We start from the raw sequence: 18,657 nt of genomic DNA, 5'->3' as shown, positions 1-18,657 counted from the left end.
TCAGTTCTTAAAACAAACCTGTGCTCTTTTAATTTTATTGTCATGCATGTGTACACAGGGCTTCCCGGGTGGCACTAGTGTAAAGAGCCCGCCTGCCAATAAAGGAGGCATAAGAGACTCAGGTTCGATCCCTGGGTCGGGAAGATCCCCTAGAGGAGGGCATGGGAACCCACTCCAGTACTCTTGCCTGGAGAATCCCATGGACAGAGGAGCCTGGCGGGCTACAGTCCATGGGGTTGCAGAGTCAGACTCGACTTAGTGAGTCCAACAAAATGCTGTTGGTTAACTCATGATTTTTTGCCGATAATTTTAACATGCCTCTAAATACCTTTGGAAACGAACTTTTGTTCTTCTCTTTGTTTTAATTCCCTTTGTTGTTTAGCCGCTCAGTCGTGTCTGACTCTTCTGTGACCCTATGGACTAGCCCACTAGGCTCCTTCTGTCCATGGGCTTTCTTAATACCCTCGGGAGTTCCCAAAAGTGGGTACATAGAAACCTCCCTCCCGATATTTTGTGCCCGCTCTGACTCTGTCAGTGTAACAAAGAAATAAAAGTTTATTTTGTGTTACCTTTTCTTACTGTTCATACTGTTGACTATAAGAAAGAATTATTGTTGTATTACAATATTAAATCTTAGATTATTAAATATGCTGGTAACTTCTGTCTTTAAATCTATTGATTTATTTCAAGATTGCCCAAGTATTATGACTTATCTTATTGTGCAAGACTCAGCAAATAAAGATCACATTTGAGCGTCCTTTTTCCCTGCACTAGGTTTATCATTTGACATATACGAGGGCCAGATCACTGCCCTGCTTGGCCACAGCGGAACAGGAAAGAGCACACTGATGAATATTCTGTGCGGGCTGTGCCCGCCCTCAGAGGGTAAGAGTTTTCTGATTTAAGAATCTGCTAATTTGTTTTATTAGGGTTAGTAACTAAAGGACCGTGATCATTTACTTATCCTTGAAATATGTACTGATTGATTTTTGTCAGTGATTTGGTATCAATTTCTGTGTTCATTTTTTTCTCCTTTTTATTACACTCGTTTGTTCTTCAGCAGAAAATAAAGATGATTCAGTCATATTTAAGTAAAAATGATCTAATTTTGTACCTGTTTTATTAGATATTTTACTTGTGTTTATATTTATTGTTCATTTTCAAGGAAGGATAAACCAATTAATTGGAAATTAAATGAGGCCTATAGACATTTTGGTTGAGAAAATGAATATTTCTAAGTGAGCACCAGTAAGTTCAGAAGGAAAAAATGACAAATGTCAGTACAGTCTCCTTAGGATTTTTAGAGCAATACCTCAAATGTGTAATTGCTGTATGTGGTTGCCCTGTAGGTGAGAATCTAGTACAGCAGCTCCGGTTTTCCACAGTCACGTAGAGCTGCAGGGCAGTAAATATTTCACCTTAAGAAGGGGCCGAGTGTCCGTGTATTGAATCTGCATCTTTTTAGATGTGGTTTTACTTTTTTTTCTAATTGGAGGGTAACTGCTGTACCATCTTGTGTCGGCCTCTGCCACACACCAGCAGGGGTTTGACTTTTAAAATTAGTTTGATTTTGTCTCTTATCTCTGTGTCACTCTCTGATGGTATTTATAATATCTTTCATTGATGTAAGGATTTATGTATTTTTGATAACAATTTCCCACACTATCACACTGATTTACTAGTTCTTAAGTAAAGCGGGATGTATTAATATTCAGCTTATAGGATAAGAAGGCTCGAATTTAGATCAGGTGATTTTCCCAAAGTCACGCAGCTGGTCAGGGGTAAATTTTAACTTCTTTGTTCTCTTTGCCACTGCGTAGTGCTTAGAAATGAGGGGAAATTGTTGCTGGAGTATTGTTAATAGTGTAAGTCATGCATCAGTGGGCAGTTAGCGTGAAACCTCTGACCCCTTGCTCTCTGCTCTGTAATATGCCCTGAAAATGAAGGCCATTTATAGGGAATATAAATGAGGCTGGAATATAAGTGGAAGCAGATCACCGTTTGTATAGAAATCAGGGTGTGTTGTGTCTTCCAGCTGTATACTAACTCTTATTTTATGTCTGTTATTAATACATACAAATAACTGAATTATTAGTATACACAGGGATCAAGATCATCCCCATGGAAAAGAAATGCAAAAAAGCAAAATGGCTGTCTGGGGAGGCCTTACAAATAGCTGTGAAAAGAAGAGAAGCGAAAAGCAAAGGAGAAAAGGAAAGATATAAACATCTGAATGCAGAGTTCCAAAGAATAGCAAGAAGAGATAAGAAAGCCTTCTTCAGTGATCAATGCAAAGGAATAGAGGAAAACAACAGAATGGGAAAGACTAGAGATCTCTTCAAGGAAATCAGAGATACCAAAGGAAAATTTCATGCAAAGATGGGTTCGATAAAGGACAGAAATGGTATGGACCTAACAGAAGCAGAAGATATTAAGAAGAGATGGCAAGAATACACAGAAGAACTGTACAAAAAAGATCTTCATGACCCAGGTAATCATGATGGTGTGATCACTGACCTAGAGCCAGACATCCTGGAATGTGAAGTCAAGTGGGCCTTAGAAAGCATCACTACGAACAAAGCTAGTGGAGGTGATGGAATTCCAGTTGAGCTCTTCCAAATCCTGAAAGATGATGCTGTGAAAGTGCTGCACTCAATATGCCAGCACATTTGGAAAACTCAGCAGTGGCCACAGGACTGGAAAAGGTCAGTTTTCATTCCAATCCCAAAGAAAGGCTGTGCCAAAGAATGCTCAAACTACCGCACAATTGCGCTCATCTCACACGCTAGTAAAGTAATGCTCAAAATTCTCCAAGCCAGGCTTCAGCAATATGTGAACCGTGAACTTCCTGATGTTCAAGCTGGTTTTAGAAAAGGCAGAGGAACGAGAGATCAAATTGCCAACATCTGCTGGATCATGGAAAAAGCAAGAGAGTTCCAGAAAAACACCTATTTCTGCTTTATTGACTATGCCAAAGCCTTTGACTGTGTGGATCACAATAAACTGTGGGAAATTCTGAAAGAGATGGGAATACCAGACCACCTGACCTGCCTCTTGAGAAATCTGTATGCAGGTCAGGAAGCAACAGTTAGAACTGGACATGGAACAACAGACTGGTTCCAAATAGGAAAAGGAGTGTGTCAAGGCTGTATATTGTCACCCTGCTTATTTAACTTCTATGCAGAGTACATCATGAGAAATGCTGGGCTGGAAGAAGCACAAGCTGGAATCAAGATTGCCGGGAGAAATATCAATAACCTCAGATATGCAGATGACACCACCCTTACGGCAGAAAGTGAAGAGGAACTCAAAAGCCTCTTGATGAAAGTGAAAGTGGAGAGTGAAAAAGTTGGCTTAAAGCTCAACATTCAGAAAACAAAGATCATGGCATCTGGTCCCATCACTTCATGGCAAATAGATGGGGAACGAGTGGAAACAGTGTCAGACTTTATTTTTCTGGGCTCCAAAATCACTACAGATGGTGACTGCAGCCATAAAATTAAAAGACGCTTACTCCTTGGAAGGAAAGTTATGACCAACCTAGATAGCATACTCAAAAGCAGAGACGTTACTTTGCCAATAAAGGTCCATCTAGTCAAGGCTATGGTTTTTCCAGTGGTCATGTGTGGATGTGAGAGTTGGACTGTGAAGAAGGCTGAGTGCCGAAGAATTGATGCTTTTGAACTGTGGTGTTGGAGAAGACTCTTGAGAGTCCCTTGGACTGCAAGGAGATCCAACCAGTCCATTCTGAAGGAGATCAGCCCTGGGATTTCTTTGGAAGGAATGATGCTAAAGCTGAAACTCCAGTACTTTGGCCACCTCATGCGAAGAGTTGACTCATTGGAGAAGACTCTGATACTGGGAGGGATTGGGGTCAGGAGGAGAAGGGGATGACAGAGGATGAGATGGCTGGATGGCATCACCGACTCTATGGACGTGAGTCTGAGTGAACTCCGGGAGTTGGTGATGGACAGGGAGGCCTGGCGTGCTGCAATTCATGGGATCACAAAGAGTCGGACACGACTGAGCGACTGATCTGATCTGAAAACATACATATTAGTATTTAATATATTTAATGTAAATGTATTTTTTGCTTTTTAGGGTTCGCATCCATATATGGACACAGAGTCTCAGAAATAGATGAAATGTTTGAAGCCAGGAAAATGATTGGCATTTGTCCACAGCTAGACATACACTTTGATGTCCTGACGGTAGAGGAAAACTTGTCCATTTTGGCATCAATCAAAGGAATACCAGCCAATGATGTCATACAGGAAGTATGTTATCTGTCTAGAAACCTTTACTTTTATTCACTATAAATTAGTAACCTTTTGCAGTAACCTGTGTAATGAAAATATGCTTGAAAATCTAAATATAAAAACCTCTTCTGAGCCAGTGTGCAGAAAGTCATCATAAAGAATCAGATGGAATTTGGAGCAAAGTTGCAGCACATAGCAAACGTCCTCATTCCGTCTGGAGGACTCCAGTCTCTCCGTGTGGGTTTCTTTTCTTTTCACTCCTCCCAGCTTCCCCTGCCAGACAAACGCGTACACACTGAGCCTATGCACTGACCCCCTTCTCCCCACCGGCCAGGGGTCACAGAAGTAAAACAGGCCCTCGCATCAGGAATCTTTTTTTTATTTCAAAATTATAGGTGGGTATGTGTCCAAATTGGGTTTCTCCTGGTGGCTCAGCAGTAAAGAATCTGCCTGCCAATGAAGGACACACAGGTTCCATCCCTGGGTTGAGAAATCCCCTGGAGGAGGACATGGCAACCCACTCCAGGGTCCCTGCCTGGAGAACCCCGTGGGCTGTGGCCCGCCAGGCTCCTCTGTCCCTGGGATTGAAGAGTCAGATGAGACTTAGTGACTAGACAACAGCAGCAATGCGTCACAATTAAATTCTATACCAGGAGAGCAGTTTAAAGGTTGGTATTAAAGTGGAACGCTTAGAAAGTAGTGTTGATAATTATGTAAATAATGAGATTTAAACAACTTTTATTCACACTTGCCTTTCATAGGTGCAGAGAGTCTTACTGGATTTAGACATGCAGGCTATCAAAGATAATCAGGCTAAAAAGTTAAGTGGTGGCCAAAAAAGAAAACTGTCTTTAGGAATCGCTGTTCTCGGGAACCCAAAGGTGAGCAGATAATAGTGTTGCCGATGAGATAGTTTTAAATTAATCTGAATAAAAAAGCAAGTTGTAGAAATATATACATAGATACAGTATATGAAACATACATAAAATACTATACAGTATTATGGATGTAATTATAATAATAAAGTTTTAAAACTGAAGTCAGAAAGATACACAACCTCTTGAAGACAGCAGTCATCTCTCAGAAGGAGAAGGGGTCAGATGGACTTCACTTGTGTCTGCAGGGTTTTATTTCTCTGAAAAAAGATCTGAAGTAAACTAACATTTGTTACATTTCAGTGGTGGCTGTAGAAGTACTGTTCTGTTGCTCTCTGCAGTTTTCTGTGCGTTTGTTACGGTTACAGTAATAATCTAATAATAAGGACAGAATTGAAGGACCCGTCCACTGTTCTGTTGACCTGCTTCTGCTCGTGTCTGTTCCGTGCTGTTCTCTGTCCTGTAGAAGCTGGGCTGGGCCCTGGGTCAGAAGGCTTCCAGGTGCCCGCCTGCAGCCAGGGGCCCCGGGGTCCCCCACCCTGCCCCGTTTAGCCCGCTGCTGTGGCTGGGGGGGACCCGGGGTCCTGGCTTATGGCAGTCCCTCCTCCTCCATGTTTCTGAAATGAAAAATAGTCTTAAACTGCTTTCCTTGAGCTAATATAGAACATAATTCTCTAACGAGCAGTTGTTACATCTACAGAATTTAACTGTTTAGCCAAAAGCGATACAGTCAACGTTGTTTCTCAGTTTATTTTTCAGTGTTTTGTTTCTCAGTTTATTTATCTGGTTGTTGTTATACTTACAACTTACATATTACAGACACTAGTCTTTTAAAATTAAGACCAAGAAAGGATTCACATGCCAAACTGATGACTTTTTAAATTGATGCCAACTCAACGTATGAGTGAAAAACTCAGATCTAATACATTTTAATACAGTAACTTTAAATGGGGAGGCTTTTCAGGGTCCACATAGATTTTATATACTTACATTTTCCTGAGGCTTCCTGCCCTCCCCCACCCCTTTGCACGCAGGTGCTGCTGTTGGACGAGCCAACAGCTGGAATGGACCCGTGTTCTCGTCACATTGTCTGGAATCTTCTGAAACACAGAAAAGCGAACCGGGTGACAGTGTTTAGCACTCACTTCATGGATGAAGCCGACATTCTTGCTGGTGAGATTTTTTACTTGCTTTTTTAAAGGATGAGGTCTTGGGGCCACATGGGAATTAGACATAGAAATGCTGAATTCTGAGGAGTAAGTAAATTGTGCGTTTTTTACCAAAAAGGTATTATTATACTGCTTTTAAAATCACATGTTTTTGTGTTGGGGGCGAGCCCCTGACCCTCCAGGATCGGTAATCTGCCACAAAAGCTTACAGGACCCCACACAGTCCCACTCCCAGCATGAGTTACTACAGTGAAGCTGACAGGGTACAGGGCAGGGTCAGCAGAGAGCAGAGGCTTTGCTGACCCTGTGTGGGAACCAGACACACTTCCAGGGGGCCCCTCCCACAGAATCGCCCAGGACGCACGCAGTTCTGCCGTGTGGGAAGTTGTTTTAACAATGTAATGATAATTAATGTGATAATTTACCATATTAACATTGGTGTCTCATGGGATAATCCAGAAAATGCAAATACTAGTTATTAATGCTGTCACAGATGGTAAAACTGAAACGCCAATCTCTCTTTGCAGATAGGAAGGCTGTCATATCACAAGGAATGTTAAAATGTGTTGGTTCTTCAATTTTTCTCAAAAGCAAATGGGGAATTGGCTACCGGCTGAGGTATCGATCCTTCTTTTCTTTAAATTATTTTTATTTGTTTATTAAATTATTGGCTGCAGGGTCTCCCCTGCTGTGCGGGCTTCCCCCATTTTCGGCGAGCAGAGGCTGCTCTTCACCGCGGTGTGCAGGCTTCTCATCGCCGTGGCCTCTCTTGTGCAGAGCGCAGGCTCTAGGGCGCTCAGGCTTCAGTCGTGCGGCTCCCAGCCTCAGAGCACAGGCGCAGTGGTTGTGACCCACACAGCTTAGTTGCTCCCGGGCATGTGGGATCTTCTTGGATTAGGTATCAAACCTGTGTCTCCTGCTTTGGCAGTTGGATTCTTTACCACTGAGCCATCAGGGAAGCCCTATGGCACAGACTTTTGCTAAAAGCATTCAGAATTTACTTTGGGCTGTTCAGAGTCATCATAAGAAATCATGTTTTTGGGTTTTCTCCAGCATGTACATAGACAGATACTGTGCCACAGAATCTCTTTCTTCTCTGGTTAAACAACATATACCTGCGGCCACTTTGTTGCAACAGAATGAGCAGCAACTTGTGTACAGCTTGCCTTTCAAGGACATGGACAAATTTTCAGGTATTCCCTACTTCTGGTTTCATGATTGCTAAACTAAGATCCCGCCTTGGGAACCGGTTCTCTTAATTTACTTGGTTTTTTACTTGGTTTATTTTTCTGTGTAATATTTACATGCTCCCAGGTACCCAGAGTTAATATTCTGTTTCTGCTTTATTTTACTTTTGGAAACCAGAAATGCTATAAGCCAGCGTTTCTTTTTTTTTTTTTCATAAATGTCATGCAAGAAATTCCTAACTAGTATGTTAACTTACGTAAATAATTGCTTGTGTTATCAGGAAAGAAACTGCTCCCTTTGTTTGTAGGTCCCCTGGGAATAAGAATATAAATATACACACACATATACATACACACATGCACACAAATATGTACACACATACATACACACATGCACTCACACGCATACAGATGTGACACACATGTACACCCATGCAAATGTGTATACACACCAATGTGTACACATACACACAACACACACACATATATGGTTGTGTACGCCTTCAGTTGCCTTTTCAGTTTCATGATTTCATAACGAATTACCTTATTATACAGTAAACTCTTGCATTATCTTATTTGTAGCCTTAATTTTCTGCATTCTGATGAGGAACTCAAGCTCAGTCTCCTTTATCTGTTGAGGGATCTCTTAATAACCATAAGGATATTACTGCTGAAGATAAGTTATACAGAAATCCCATCGCATTCCAATAGTTAGATAGAAATTGTCTATGTTAGTTGAATTAGTTTGAAGAAAAGGAATCACTAATTAACTGAAGTGTACATGTCAACGTAGTGTACTCTGCCTATCATTCTGTCTGTAAAACATTCCTTAGTTTTAATTTATGTCATGGTTCACATCTAACAGGTACGTGTCCCTAAGCAGCATTCTGTGGGGTCCTCAGCAATTTCTAGAAATGTTGAAGGGGTTCTGAGACCAGAAAGTTTGGGAACCGTGGTGGCAGCACAGTAAATTCAGTCGTTCTCTACTTTTAAAGGACATTTTAGAATCATTCGTGACAGTATGCTTAGCTATACAAAGTTCTTTCATTTTTTTCCTTTTAGGCTTATTTTCTGCTCTAGACAGTCATTCAGACTTAGGTGTTATTTCTTATGGTGTCTCCATGACGACTTTGGAAGATGTATTCTTAAAGCTAGAAGTTGAAGCGGAAATTGACCAAGCAGGTAAAAACAAATCTAACAGAACATTTTAGGCTGTGAACCAGACAGGTAGTGATCCAGACAGTGATTGTGTAAGCATGCTGAATGTCTACTTGGGGAAAGAAAGGGTAGGAGTAAGCAGGTAAATAAGTAGCTCCGATGTTTACGGATAGTGGTAGGCGCTGTGAAGGAAAGTGGGGCGGTCTGGGGAAGCAGGTAACTTAGGTTGTATCTCAGGGGAACATGAGGAGACGATACTTAAAGTGAGATCCGGAGGCAGGAAAGGTAAGGTTGTATTGCAGAGTCTCCCAGGTAGAGGGAAGTGCTGCCATAGCAGTGTTGACTGAGGAATGGGTTGGATGTTTTTGGTGACAGAGAAAGGCTGCCAGAGCACCAGGGAGAGCATGGCCTGAGGAGCTTGGAGGTGCAGGCAAGGGAGGGGCATGTGCAGCCCCCAGAGCTCTGCAGGAGCGCTCCGTTTGCCTCTGTGCTGTGTGATGTGCAGCTCACAGCGAGTTCCAGAGCAAAGGGGCAACATGAGCTGATATGCTTCTTCAACGAGCGCGTTCCAGCTGTTGGATGACAGATGGATTGTGAAGGAAGTCTGGAAGCAGGAAGAGCGGTCAGGAAGCTGTTACCGCTGATCCTTGTTTGAACTTGGATGGCTGTGAAAACTGGGAAACAAGAACAGATTTGGGTCGTGTTAGAGGCACTGGTGGTGACCTACTGCTGGGCTCCTGTCGGGGGTTGGGGAAGGGCGGAGTCAAGAAGGTATGTAAGCTTTCAGCCTGAGAATTGGAAATGGAATCGCCCGTTTCCTGACCAAAGGGGAGCAGCCAGTTCCTGGAAAGAAGGATTCCAGGCGTGATTTCGCTTGTGTTGTTTGAGACGCTTGGTAGACATCCCTGTGGAGATGCCCATGGGCTGTGACACACATGCTTAGAGCCAGGAGAGGCTGCTAGGGCCAGAGACACGCGCTCTGCGGTCCCTTGTGTATAGACGGCCCCAGGGGTCGGGTGCGGCCCCTTCCACGGAGTAGAGGGGCCGCCCGAGCGTGGGCAGTGAAGGGCAGGAAGCGCTGGCGGGAAGGCACCATTATTGCGCTTTCTTTCTTCACAAGAGAGGCGGGAACCAGGACCACGTGGTGTTTAAGGAAAGAAGGCGGTTGCTTCTTGCTGATCGCTGTGAGAATTGGGTGATAACAGAAAGGGTGGTTTTGGTAACGCAGAAGATGGAGAAACTTGGAAGTGCGGAAGCCGGTCGTGAGCTTGACGTACCCTCAGTGGCGCGGCTGAGATGAGTGCGTCTCAGGGTGAGGCTGAGTGGAGGGTTGACCGCAGCAGGGTGGGTGTGGGGTGGTCCTCTCGGTCGTGGAGGAAAGTCACTTTACGATGAGAACGTGGTGTCAGACTGTAATCTTCCTGTTTGTTTTTTAATGGAGGGAAGTTGCGGTACAGCGTTGCCTGTCCCCGCTGCACATGAGGTAGATCACTGAGTGCGCGTGTGCCCCTCCGCGCCTCCCCGGCCCAGCCTCTCGGTCGGCGCAGAGCCCCGAGCCGAGCCTCCCGTGCTGTGCGGCTTCTTGCACTAGCTGCCTGTTTACGCGTGGTAGCTGTGCACGTCCACACTGCTTTCCCGTTCGTCCCTCTCTCCTTCCCCCACTGTGTCTCTGAGTCCCTCCTTTATATAGTGATCAGAGAAGGAAAGCTCACAGGAAGTCTCTAGATCGCAGACAGCTGGAGAGGTGCGGCATTCGTCAGTTCGATGGAGTTGAGCAGAGACAAGGTGTGGGAGCAGGGGCGACAGAGGGAGTCTGCGTCAGGATGCCGTGCGCTGTCGGTGAGCAGGTGTGATCCTGGGGCTGACAGAGCACGCCACGCGGAAGGCGCTCGTGTGTGTGGTGCTCAACAGCCTGAGGGACACGAGGAGGTTTCTAGAAAATGTCTGTGTCGTGGGAATGGAGATAAGAGGCTTGTGCTCTGTTCAGGTGTTGCTGGCTTTTTCTACAGCACCTTTAAGTCCTTCTTCATGCTGAAGCCAGTCTTCATCTCCTTTTATTATTTTTCACATCTTTTAATTTTGAATCACTCTTTTTTATCCCCATCAAGACATTTCACCTGGTTTCAGTCTCTTGGCATCAACCATATAACGTGTCTCTTACTTATATATATTCTGGTTTCTTTTACTTAATATAATGCTTGTAAGATCAAGCTGTTACAGTTATACAGTAGTTTGTTCACTTTCGTAGCTTCACACTGTTCTGTTACAGGTGAACTTCATGGCTTTTTATGTTCTCACCTGTTGATGGACATGTGGGTTCCGTCCCACGTGTGGCTGCTGGGTAGGGCACTGGCTACAGATGTTCTTGTCCCTGTTTCCGTGAGCCTCTGCACCTAATTCTGTTGGGCTCCTACCAGAGAGAGCACGTCCTGGTCATGAGCTGTGCCCACGTTCAGTTTTGATCATGTAGCCAAAGTCCGTGACAGCCCCTCTGGCCCGTGTTGCTCCCCGCCAGGCATGTTTTGAAATTTACATGCTTCAGGAAGGTTTCCATCTTCTGAAGGGCGATAACATAACTTTCCATCCTTCTGTTTCGGCACATAGATTACAGCGTGTTTTCTCAGCAGCCGCAAGAGGAAGAGTTGGATTCAAAATCCTTCGACGAGATGGAACAGAGCTTGCTTATTCTCTCCGAAAGTAAGGCTGCTCTGGTGAGCGCCAAGGGCCTCTGGACGCAGCAGGTGTTTACCATCGCCAGGTTTCACTTCCTCAACTTGAGACGCGAAAGCAAGTCCCTGAGATCTGTGTAAGCACAGGCACTCTCCTGCCCGAGGAGCTGGGGTTTTTTCAATTTAAGATTTTTCGTTCTTTTTCTTTTTTTATTTTTTAATTGAAGGAAAATTGCTTTGCAGTGTTGTATTGGTTTCTGCTGTACCACAGCCCGAATCAGCCCTAAGTATACATAAGTCCCCTCCCTCCAAGCCACTTTGTATCAGCCGTAACAGGAACACACTGAGTCACTTCTGTGAGGTGGGAGAGCCTTCCGCCTGTTGCACAGAGCAAAGTGAGTCAGAAACGCGAGTAATGCTAGTAACACATATCTGTGGAATCCTGAAACATGGCACAGATGAGCCTGCTCACAGGGGAGGAGCAGAGGCCCAGACGAGCCTGCACAGGGGAGGAGCAGAGGCCCAGATGCAGATGACGGGCCTGTAGACGCAGGTTGGTGGGGGGCGGCAAGGAGAGAGAGTGGCCCCGACATCACGTACTCTCGTGGGAAGCAAAGAGCTGGTGAGAAGCTTCTTTTTCAAATGAGTACCTTTTAACTGTCATGGAAAGGAAGATTATTTTGTATATTTACATGTTAATATGCCTTCAACTGTATTTTTTTTTCCTTTCAGGTTGCTCCTACTTTTAATATTTTTCACAGTTCAGATTTTCATGTTTTTGGTACATCACTCTTTGAAAAATGCTGTGGTTCCCATCAGACTTGTTCCAGACTTATACTTCCTCAAACCCGGAGATCAACCCGATAAATACAGAACCAGTCTGCTCCTTCAGAACTCCACTGGTGAGAGTGTGTGAAGGTTTGTGAGTGTGTGCTTGTCCGCCTGGGGTGAGGGGTAGACATAGGTCAGAGATTTGGATTTTAGAAATATACCTAAGATAAAGGCATGGTCTGTCTGCACAAACCTACGTTAAATAAAACCCCTCATTGATGCTGAGTAATAGATTAAGGAAATTTTGGTTTAAGTGTTCAGTTCAGTCGCTTAGGCATGTCCGACTCTTTGCGACCCCATGGACTGCAGCACGCCAGGCCTCCCTGTCTATCACCAACTCCTGGAGCCTACTCAAACTCATGTCCATTGAGTCGGTGATGCCATTCAGCCCTCTCATCCTCTGTCGTCCCCTTCTCCTCCCACCCTCAATCTTTCCCAGCATCAGGGTCTTTTCAAAAGAGTCAGCTCTTCACATCAGGTGGCCAAAGTATTGGACATTCAGCTTCAGCATCAGTCCTTCCAGTGAACACCCAGGACTGATCTAACACTTTTTAAAATATCTTGATTTATGTTGTTGATAGTCATAAAATTTCCTTTTTTAATAGTGGCATTATTCTCAGAGCAGCGTAATTCATCTCAAAAGTTTATAATGAGCAAAACAAACTTCAGAACTTGAAAACTCTTTAGAGTTACAGCATATAATATTTAATGTAGTTACATATCTACAAAGAAGTGTTTAAACAGTTTTTAAGGACTATCTGAAAAATTAGAATAAAGGACAGTTGTCATGGAAATCTCTATAATCAAATACATTAAATTTGCAGTGGATATTTTTGGATTTGTTATTATTTTTATGACATAAGTATCCAATATGAAAGAAAATTTAAAGCCGATGGCTTTGAGCAAAGCTCAGAATAAAATTTTAAAAACCCAATAACAAGACTTTGATTTTCAAAATGTTAAGACCTAATTCAGAATTTGACGTGAATTAGATGTTTCTACAACATCTCCTATCTGTGTGGATGGTTTATAGTCCCAAGGTCCTTGAGGAGGAAGTTAAAGTGAGCTAACAATACAAATTTTCAGTAAAGCACAAGCAGCTTCTTTGCTTGTCTTTTGCTGAAACACATTGGAGAGTTGCATTTCTTGTACTGCTTGTTTGCTCACAAATTCTCTGTAGTTTAACACTTCCCAGCACTTCACCTGTATTCTCATATCTTTCCTTTTTGATTCACTATCAGCCAAAAACCTTTTGCCCTGCATTGTAATCACAGTTTGGGATGATTACAGACGACTGTTAAAATCATCGCTCCTAAATTCTAACTATCAGTTTATGGTGTAACCTCTCTTCTTTTGGAGGAAGAAGATATATAGTGATAGAAAACACACTTGAATGGAAAGCGTTGTGTTTTTCATTTCTTTCATTAGAATTCTTGTTCTGGTTTTAATATCCACTCCACGTTGCTGAAATGCAGGACCGCATGGAGCCCTACACTGTGACGCTGTGACCGTTTTTTGGTATTTGAGGAATTGTATGTCATCTCAAGTATTTCTGCCTGGATTTCACTCTCACTGATCTCCAAAAATTCTAGTGGTTTCAAGGTTTTTCCCATTTGATATTTTCAAGTGTATCTAGAATTACTTACACTATCAGTCTGTCTCTCTCTCCACATATCTGTCCATCCACCCAGCCATCTACCTATCGGTCTTTATCTATCTCACATCTCCCAGGCCTTGCTGTTGGTCCTAAAGGTTCATTTCCTCTAGGAATCACGGCCTCTGACTCTGTGTCTTGGCGGGTACCCTACCCTCCTGGCGAGGTTTTCTGTATCACGGGTGATGCAGTGCTGTCTCGAGAAGACAGAACTGCTCTAGCATTTGGAGATCGGAGGTGGTTAACACTGGATTACCGTAGAGAGCATATCGCAGGAAGTGCCCATCTCTGACACTAAAATGCATGTTAACACACTCGATTACAGTAGAGACCGTATCACTGGAAGGGCCCTTCTCTCTGACTCTGAATCACGTGTTGTTAATGCACTGAATCAGTAGAGACCGTATCACTGGAAGCGTCTGTCTCTCTGACACTAAAACACTTATTGTTAACACACTGGATCAGGAGTAGAGACCGTGTCACAGGAAGGGCCCTTCTCTCTGACTCTGAATCATGCTGTTAACGCACTGAATCAGTAGAGACCATGTCACGGAAGCGCCCGTCTCTGACACTAAAACACTTGTAGCTGAGTCTGAGCCACCGGCTGTACCACTCAGTCACCCATAGAGTTTTACCTTTGTTTGATTTTGGTTCCTCTCAAATTCACACTCGTTCTTGCTTGAATCCTGGCCTTTCCGGTGATGGACAGAGAACTCTTCCCACTCCCCAGGTGTTATGGTACAGGCTAGGCTTCGGGCGGCACACAGCATCTCCCTTGGGCTCCACGCATCCTGAAGGCTGTAGATGGAGACCTGCATCTGAGTGTCACTGTATGAAGGCAGTTGACGTCCATACAGTTTGTTCAGAACACACAGCAGCCCTCCAGGTGGGATGTTACCTAACCCCGCCCCTGGCTTCGGCATCCTGAGCCTGGTAGGTTACCTCGTTACATAAAATTGCCAGGTGGACTTTTGTTCTCACAAAAGTCTGGTTGGAGCAGTCTTCAGCCGGATTTCTTGTGTGATGGGCCACTTTCAGCGTGAGTCACAGCAGCAGCAGCAGCAGCTGAGCGTGGCACAGTTGCTGCGTGTCAGCCTCTGCTCTGAGGTCTGTGTGCATTGATGTGGGTTTGGATTCAGCAGACAGGCTGCAGAGCCAGTGTTCTTACTCACGTCTTACCTAACAGGAAAAAGGTCTTCAGAAAGGAGCGCTTTGCAACATTATTAAAAGCCCATGTCTGTTTTTCATTTAAGCTAATGGTTTATCATTTGCTTCTTTTCTGATACCAGACTCGGATATCAGTGACCTTCTTAGCTTTTTCACAAATCAGAACATAATGGTGACGATGTTTAATGACACTGACTACATGTCCGCCGCTCCCCACAGCGCAGCTCTGAACGTGGTGCGGTCAGAAAGGGTGAGAGCATTGCATGGGATTGAAGTCTTTCCTCTAAAATTAATCGTTTGCTGATTAACCTTATGAGTTGGAAATTAAAATTTACTTTGGGAAATAGCTTGCTGTGTTTACTTGTAATATATTTTATGCCATGATGGAAAACCAATATATAAAGCTATGAGGAATACAATTATATTTATCATTTTTTTTTGCTTAAAATATCAGAATATCTAGATTCCAAACTAGATTATTTTTATCTATCATTAAGTATTATTTCTATGATATGTTGCATCAGTTTTAAATATAGTTAGTGAGAATTAACTTCAGTTCAGTCGCTCAGTTGTGTCCGACTCTTTGCGACCCCATGAATTGCAGCATGCCAGGCCTCCCTGTCCATCACCAACTCCCGGAGTTCACTCAAACTCACGTCCATTGAGTCAGTGATGCCATCCAGCCATCTCATCCTCTGTTGTCCCCTTCTCCTCCTGCCCCCAGCCCCTCCCAGCATCAGTCTTTTCCAGTGAGTCAACTCTTTGCATGGGTGGCCAAAGTACTGGAGTTTCAGCTTCAGCATCATTCCTTCCAAAGAACACCCAGGGCTGATCTCTAGAATTGACTGGTTGGATCTCCTTGCAGTCCAAGGGCCTCTCAAGAGTCTTCTCCAATACCACAGTTCAAAAGCATCAATTCTTCGGCACTCAGCTTTCTTCACAGTCCAACTCTCACATCCATACATGACCACTGGAAAAACCACAGCCTTGCCTAGATGGACCGTTGTTGACAAAGTAATGTCTCTGCTTTTGAATATGCTATCTAGGTTGGTCATAACTTTCCTTCCAAGGAGTAAGCGTCTTTTAATTTCATGGCTGCAGTCACCATCTGCAGTGATTTTGGAGCCCAGAAAAATAAAGTCTGACACTGTTTCCACTGTTTCCCCATCTATTTGCCATGAAGTGATGGGACCAGATGCCATGATCTTAGTTTTCTGAATGTTGAGCTTTAAGCCAACCTTTTCACTCTCCTCTTTCACTTTAATCAAGAGGCTCTTTAGTTCCTTTTCACTTTCTGCCATAAGGGTGGTGTCATCTGCATCTCTGAGGTTATTGATATTTCTCCCGGCAATCTTGATTCCAGCTTGTGCTTATTCCAGCCCAGCGTTTCTCATGATGTACTCTGCATATAAGTTAAATAAGCAGGGTGACAGTATACAGCTTTGATGTACTCCTTTTCCTATTTGGAACCAGTCTGGTGTTCCATGTCCAGTTTGAACTGTTGCTTCCTGACCTGCATATAAGTTTATCAAGAGGCAGGTCAGGTGGTCTGGTATTCCCATCTCTTTCAGAATTTCCCACAGTTTATTGTGATCCACACAGTCAAAGGTTTTGGCATAGTCAATAAAACAGAAATAGATGTTTTTCTGGAACTCTCTTGCTTTTTCAATGACCCAGCAGATGTTGGCAATTTGATCTCTCGTTCCTCTGCCTTTTCTAAAACCAGCTTGAACATGTGGAAGTTCACGGTTCACAGATTGTTGAAGCCTGGCTTGGAGAATTTTGAGCATTACTTTACTAGTGTGTGAGATGAGTGCAATTGTGTGGCAGTTTGAGCATTCTTTGGCACTGCCTTTCTTTGGGATTGGAATGAAAACTGACCTTTTCCAGTCCTGTGGCCACTGCTGAGTTTTCCAAATGTGCTGGCATATTGAGTGCAGCACTTTCACAGCATCATCTTTTAGGATTTGAAATAGCTCAACTGGAATTCCATCACCTCCACTAGCTTTGTTTGTAGTGATGCTTTCTAAGGCCCACTTGACTTCACATTCCAGGATGTCTGGCTCTAGGTGAGTGATCATAACATTATCTGGGTGTGATTATCTGGGTCGTGAAGATCTTTTTTGTATAGTTCTTCTGTGTATGCCACCTCTTCTTAATATCTTATGCTTCTGTTCGGTTCATACCATTTCTGTCCTTTATCGAGCCCATCTTTGCATGAAATGTTTCCTTGGTATCTCTAATTTTCTTGAAGAGATCTCTAGTCTTTCCCATTCTGTTGTTTTCCTCTGTTTCTTGGCATTGATCGCTGAGGAAGGCTTTCTTATCTCTTCTTGCTATTCTTTGGAACTCTGCATTCAGATGCTTATATCTTTCGTTTTCTCCTTTGCTTTTCGCTTCTCTTCTTTTCTCAGCTATTTGTAAAGCCTCCTCAGCCATTTTGCTCTTTTGCATTTCTTTTCCATGGGGATGGTCTTGATCCCTGTCTCCTGTACAATGTCACGAACCTCCATCCATAGTTTATCAGGCACTCTATCAGATCTAGTCCCTTAAGTCTATTTCTCACTTCCACTGTATAATCATAAGGGATTTGATTTAGGTCATACCTGAATGGTCTAGTGGTTATCCCTCCTTTCTTCAATTTAAGTCTGAATTTGGCAATAAGGAGTTCATGATCTGAGCCATAGTCAGCTCCTGGTCTTGTTTTTGCTGACTGTATAGAGCTTCTCCATCTTTGGCTGCAAAGAATATAGTCAATCTGATTTCAGTGTTGACCATCTGATGATGTCCATGTGTAGAGTCTTCTTTAACTTAGTTGGTGAGAAAAGCAATCATATTCATATGCTGCGTACACAGCAATCATATATCCATTTACATATATGCTATGTATAATAACTCTCTTTTTTTGAATCGTAGGACTATGTTTTTACTGCTGTTTTCAACAGCTCTATGGTTTACTCTTTACCCGTGTTGATGAATATCATTAGTAACTACTATCTTTACCATTCAAACGTCACTGAAAGCATCCAGGTCTGGAATACCCCATTCTTTCAGGTGAGCAAACGTGTAAGAGTGTGTGTGTGTGTGTGTGTGTGTGTGTGTGTGTGTGTGAAATAACCAGTGATAATAACAAATGAAACCTATAGACGTTCATCTTGTGATGTCTACTCTTCTTAAAACCTGAGTTGGGGGTGGTTCACATCCCGGGTCTGGGGTCTGCTGCAGGACCGGCTTTGCTGAGCGTGGTTCTGGGCAGTTTGTTTGGGGCACCAGCTGGTTACCAGGTTGTCTGAAGCATCTGCCGTCTGTGCCTGGACCCATGGGCCTGAGGGAGCCACAATCCACCCTGCTGGGAATATGAAGCTCCTGGCTCCACCGGTGACTGAGCTTGGGCGTGACTTTCCTAGTGGAAAAGAGGAGTCTCCAAGATGCCTGCTGGCTTATAGTCCAGGCATCAGTGAAGACTTTGTGAGAGTCACGTTCATTGCTAGAACCACTCGGGCACAGGTTAACTGCACTTCACGTGCAGTATTATTTTTAAATAAATGGTGAATGTTAATTAATATGCTATATTATCCTGTATACATCTATAAGAACACAGAAGTACAATAATTTTCCCAGGATCACACAGCTATTTAATCAGCACCAAGTTGGTGATGAAAGTGATAGAGCAGAGTGAAAACGTTGG

The 18,657-nt window shown here is 43.5% G+C and overlaps 1 protein-coding gene across 1 annotated transcript in view; it reads left to right on the top strand.

Annotated features, from left to right (window-relative positions):
* Positions 1–18,657, top strand: part of ABCA5 (ATP binding cassette subfamily A member 5) — a 65,247-nt gene that overhangs the window by 29,761 nt on the left and 16,829 nt on the right. The window contains exons 12-22 of the mRNA XM_005899318.3: positions 775–885; positions 4,102–4,277; positions 5,021–5,140; positions 6,169–6,307; positions 6,831–6,921; positions 7,357–7,496; positions 8,553–8,672; positions 11,253–11,454; positions 12,050–12,219; positions 15,092–15,219; positions 17,886–18,023. Of these exons, the coding sequence (XP_005899380.2) occupies positions 775–885; positions 4,102–4,277; positions 5,021–5,140; positions 6,169–6,307; positions 6,831–6,921; positions 7,357–7,496; positions 8,553–8,672; positions 11,253–11,454; positions 12,050–12,219; positions 15,092–15,219; positions 17,886–18,023 (1,535 nt within the window). The remainder of the gene's footprint in view (positions 1–774; positions 886–4,101; positions 4,278–5,020; positions 5,141–6,168; positions 6,308–6,830; positions 6,922–7,356; positions 7,497–8,552; positions 8,673–11,252; positions 11,455–12,049; positions 12,220–15,091; positions 15,220–17,885; positions 18,024–18,657) is intronic.

Source organism: Bos mutus, chromosome 19, assembly GCF_027580195.1.
Source record: "Bos mutus isolate GX-2022 chromosome 19, NWIPB_WYAK_1.1, whole genome shotgun sequence".
In the NCBI taxonomy this organism is placed as follows: Eukaryota; Metazoa; Chordata; class Mammalia; order Artiodactyla; family Bovidae; genus Bos; species Bos mutus.
The sequence above is the reverse complement of the archived record's forward strand: the minus strand, read 5'-3'. Positions and strand labels throughout refer to the sequence as shown.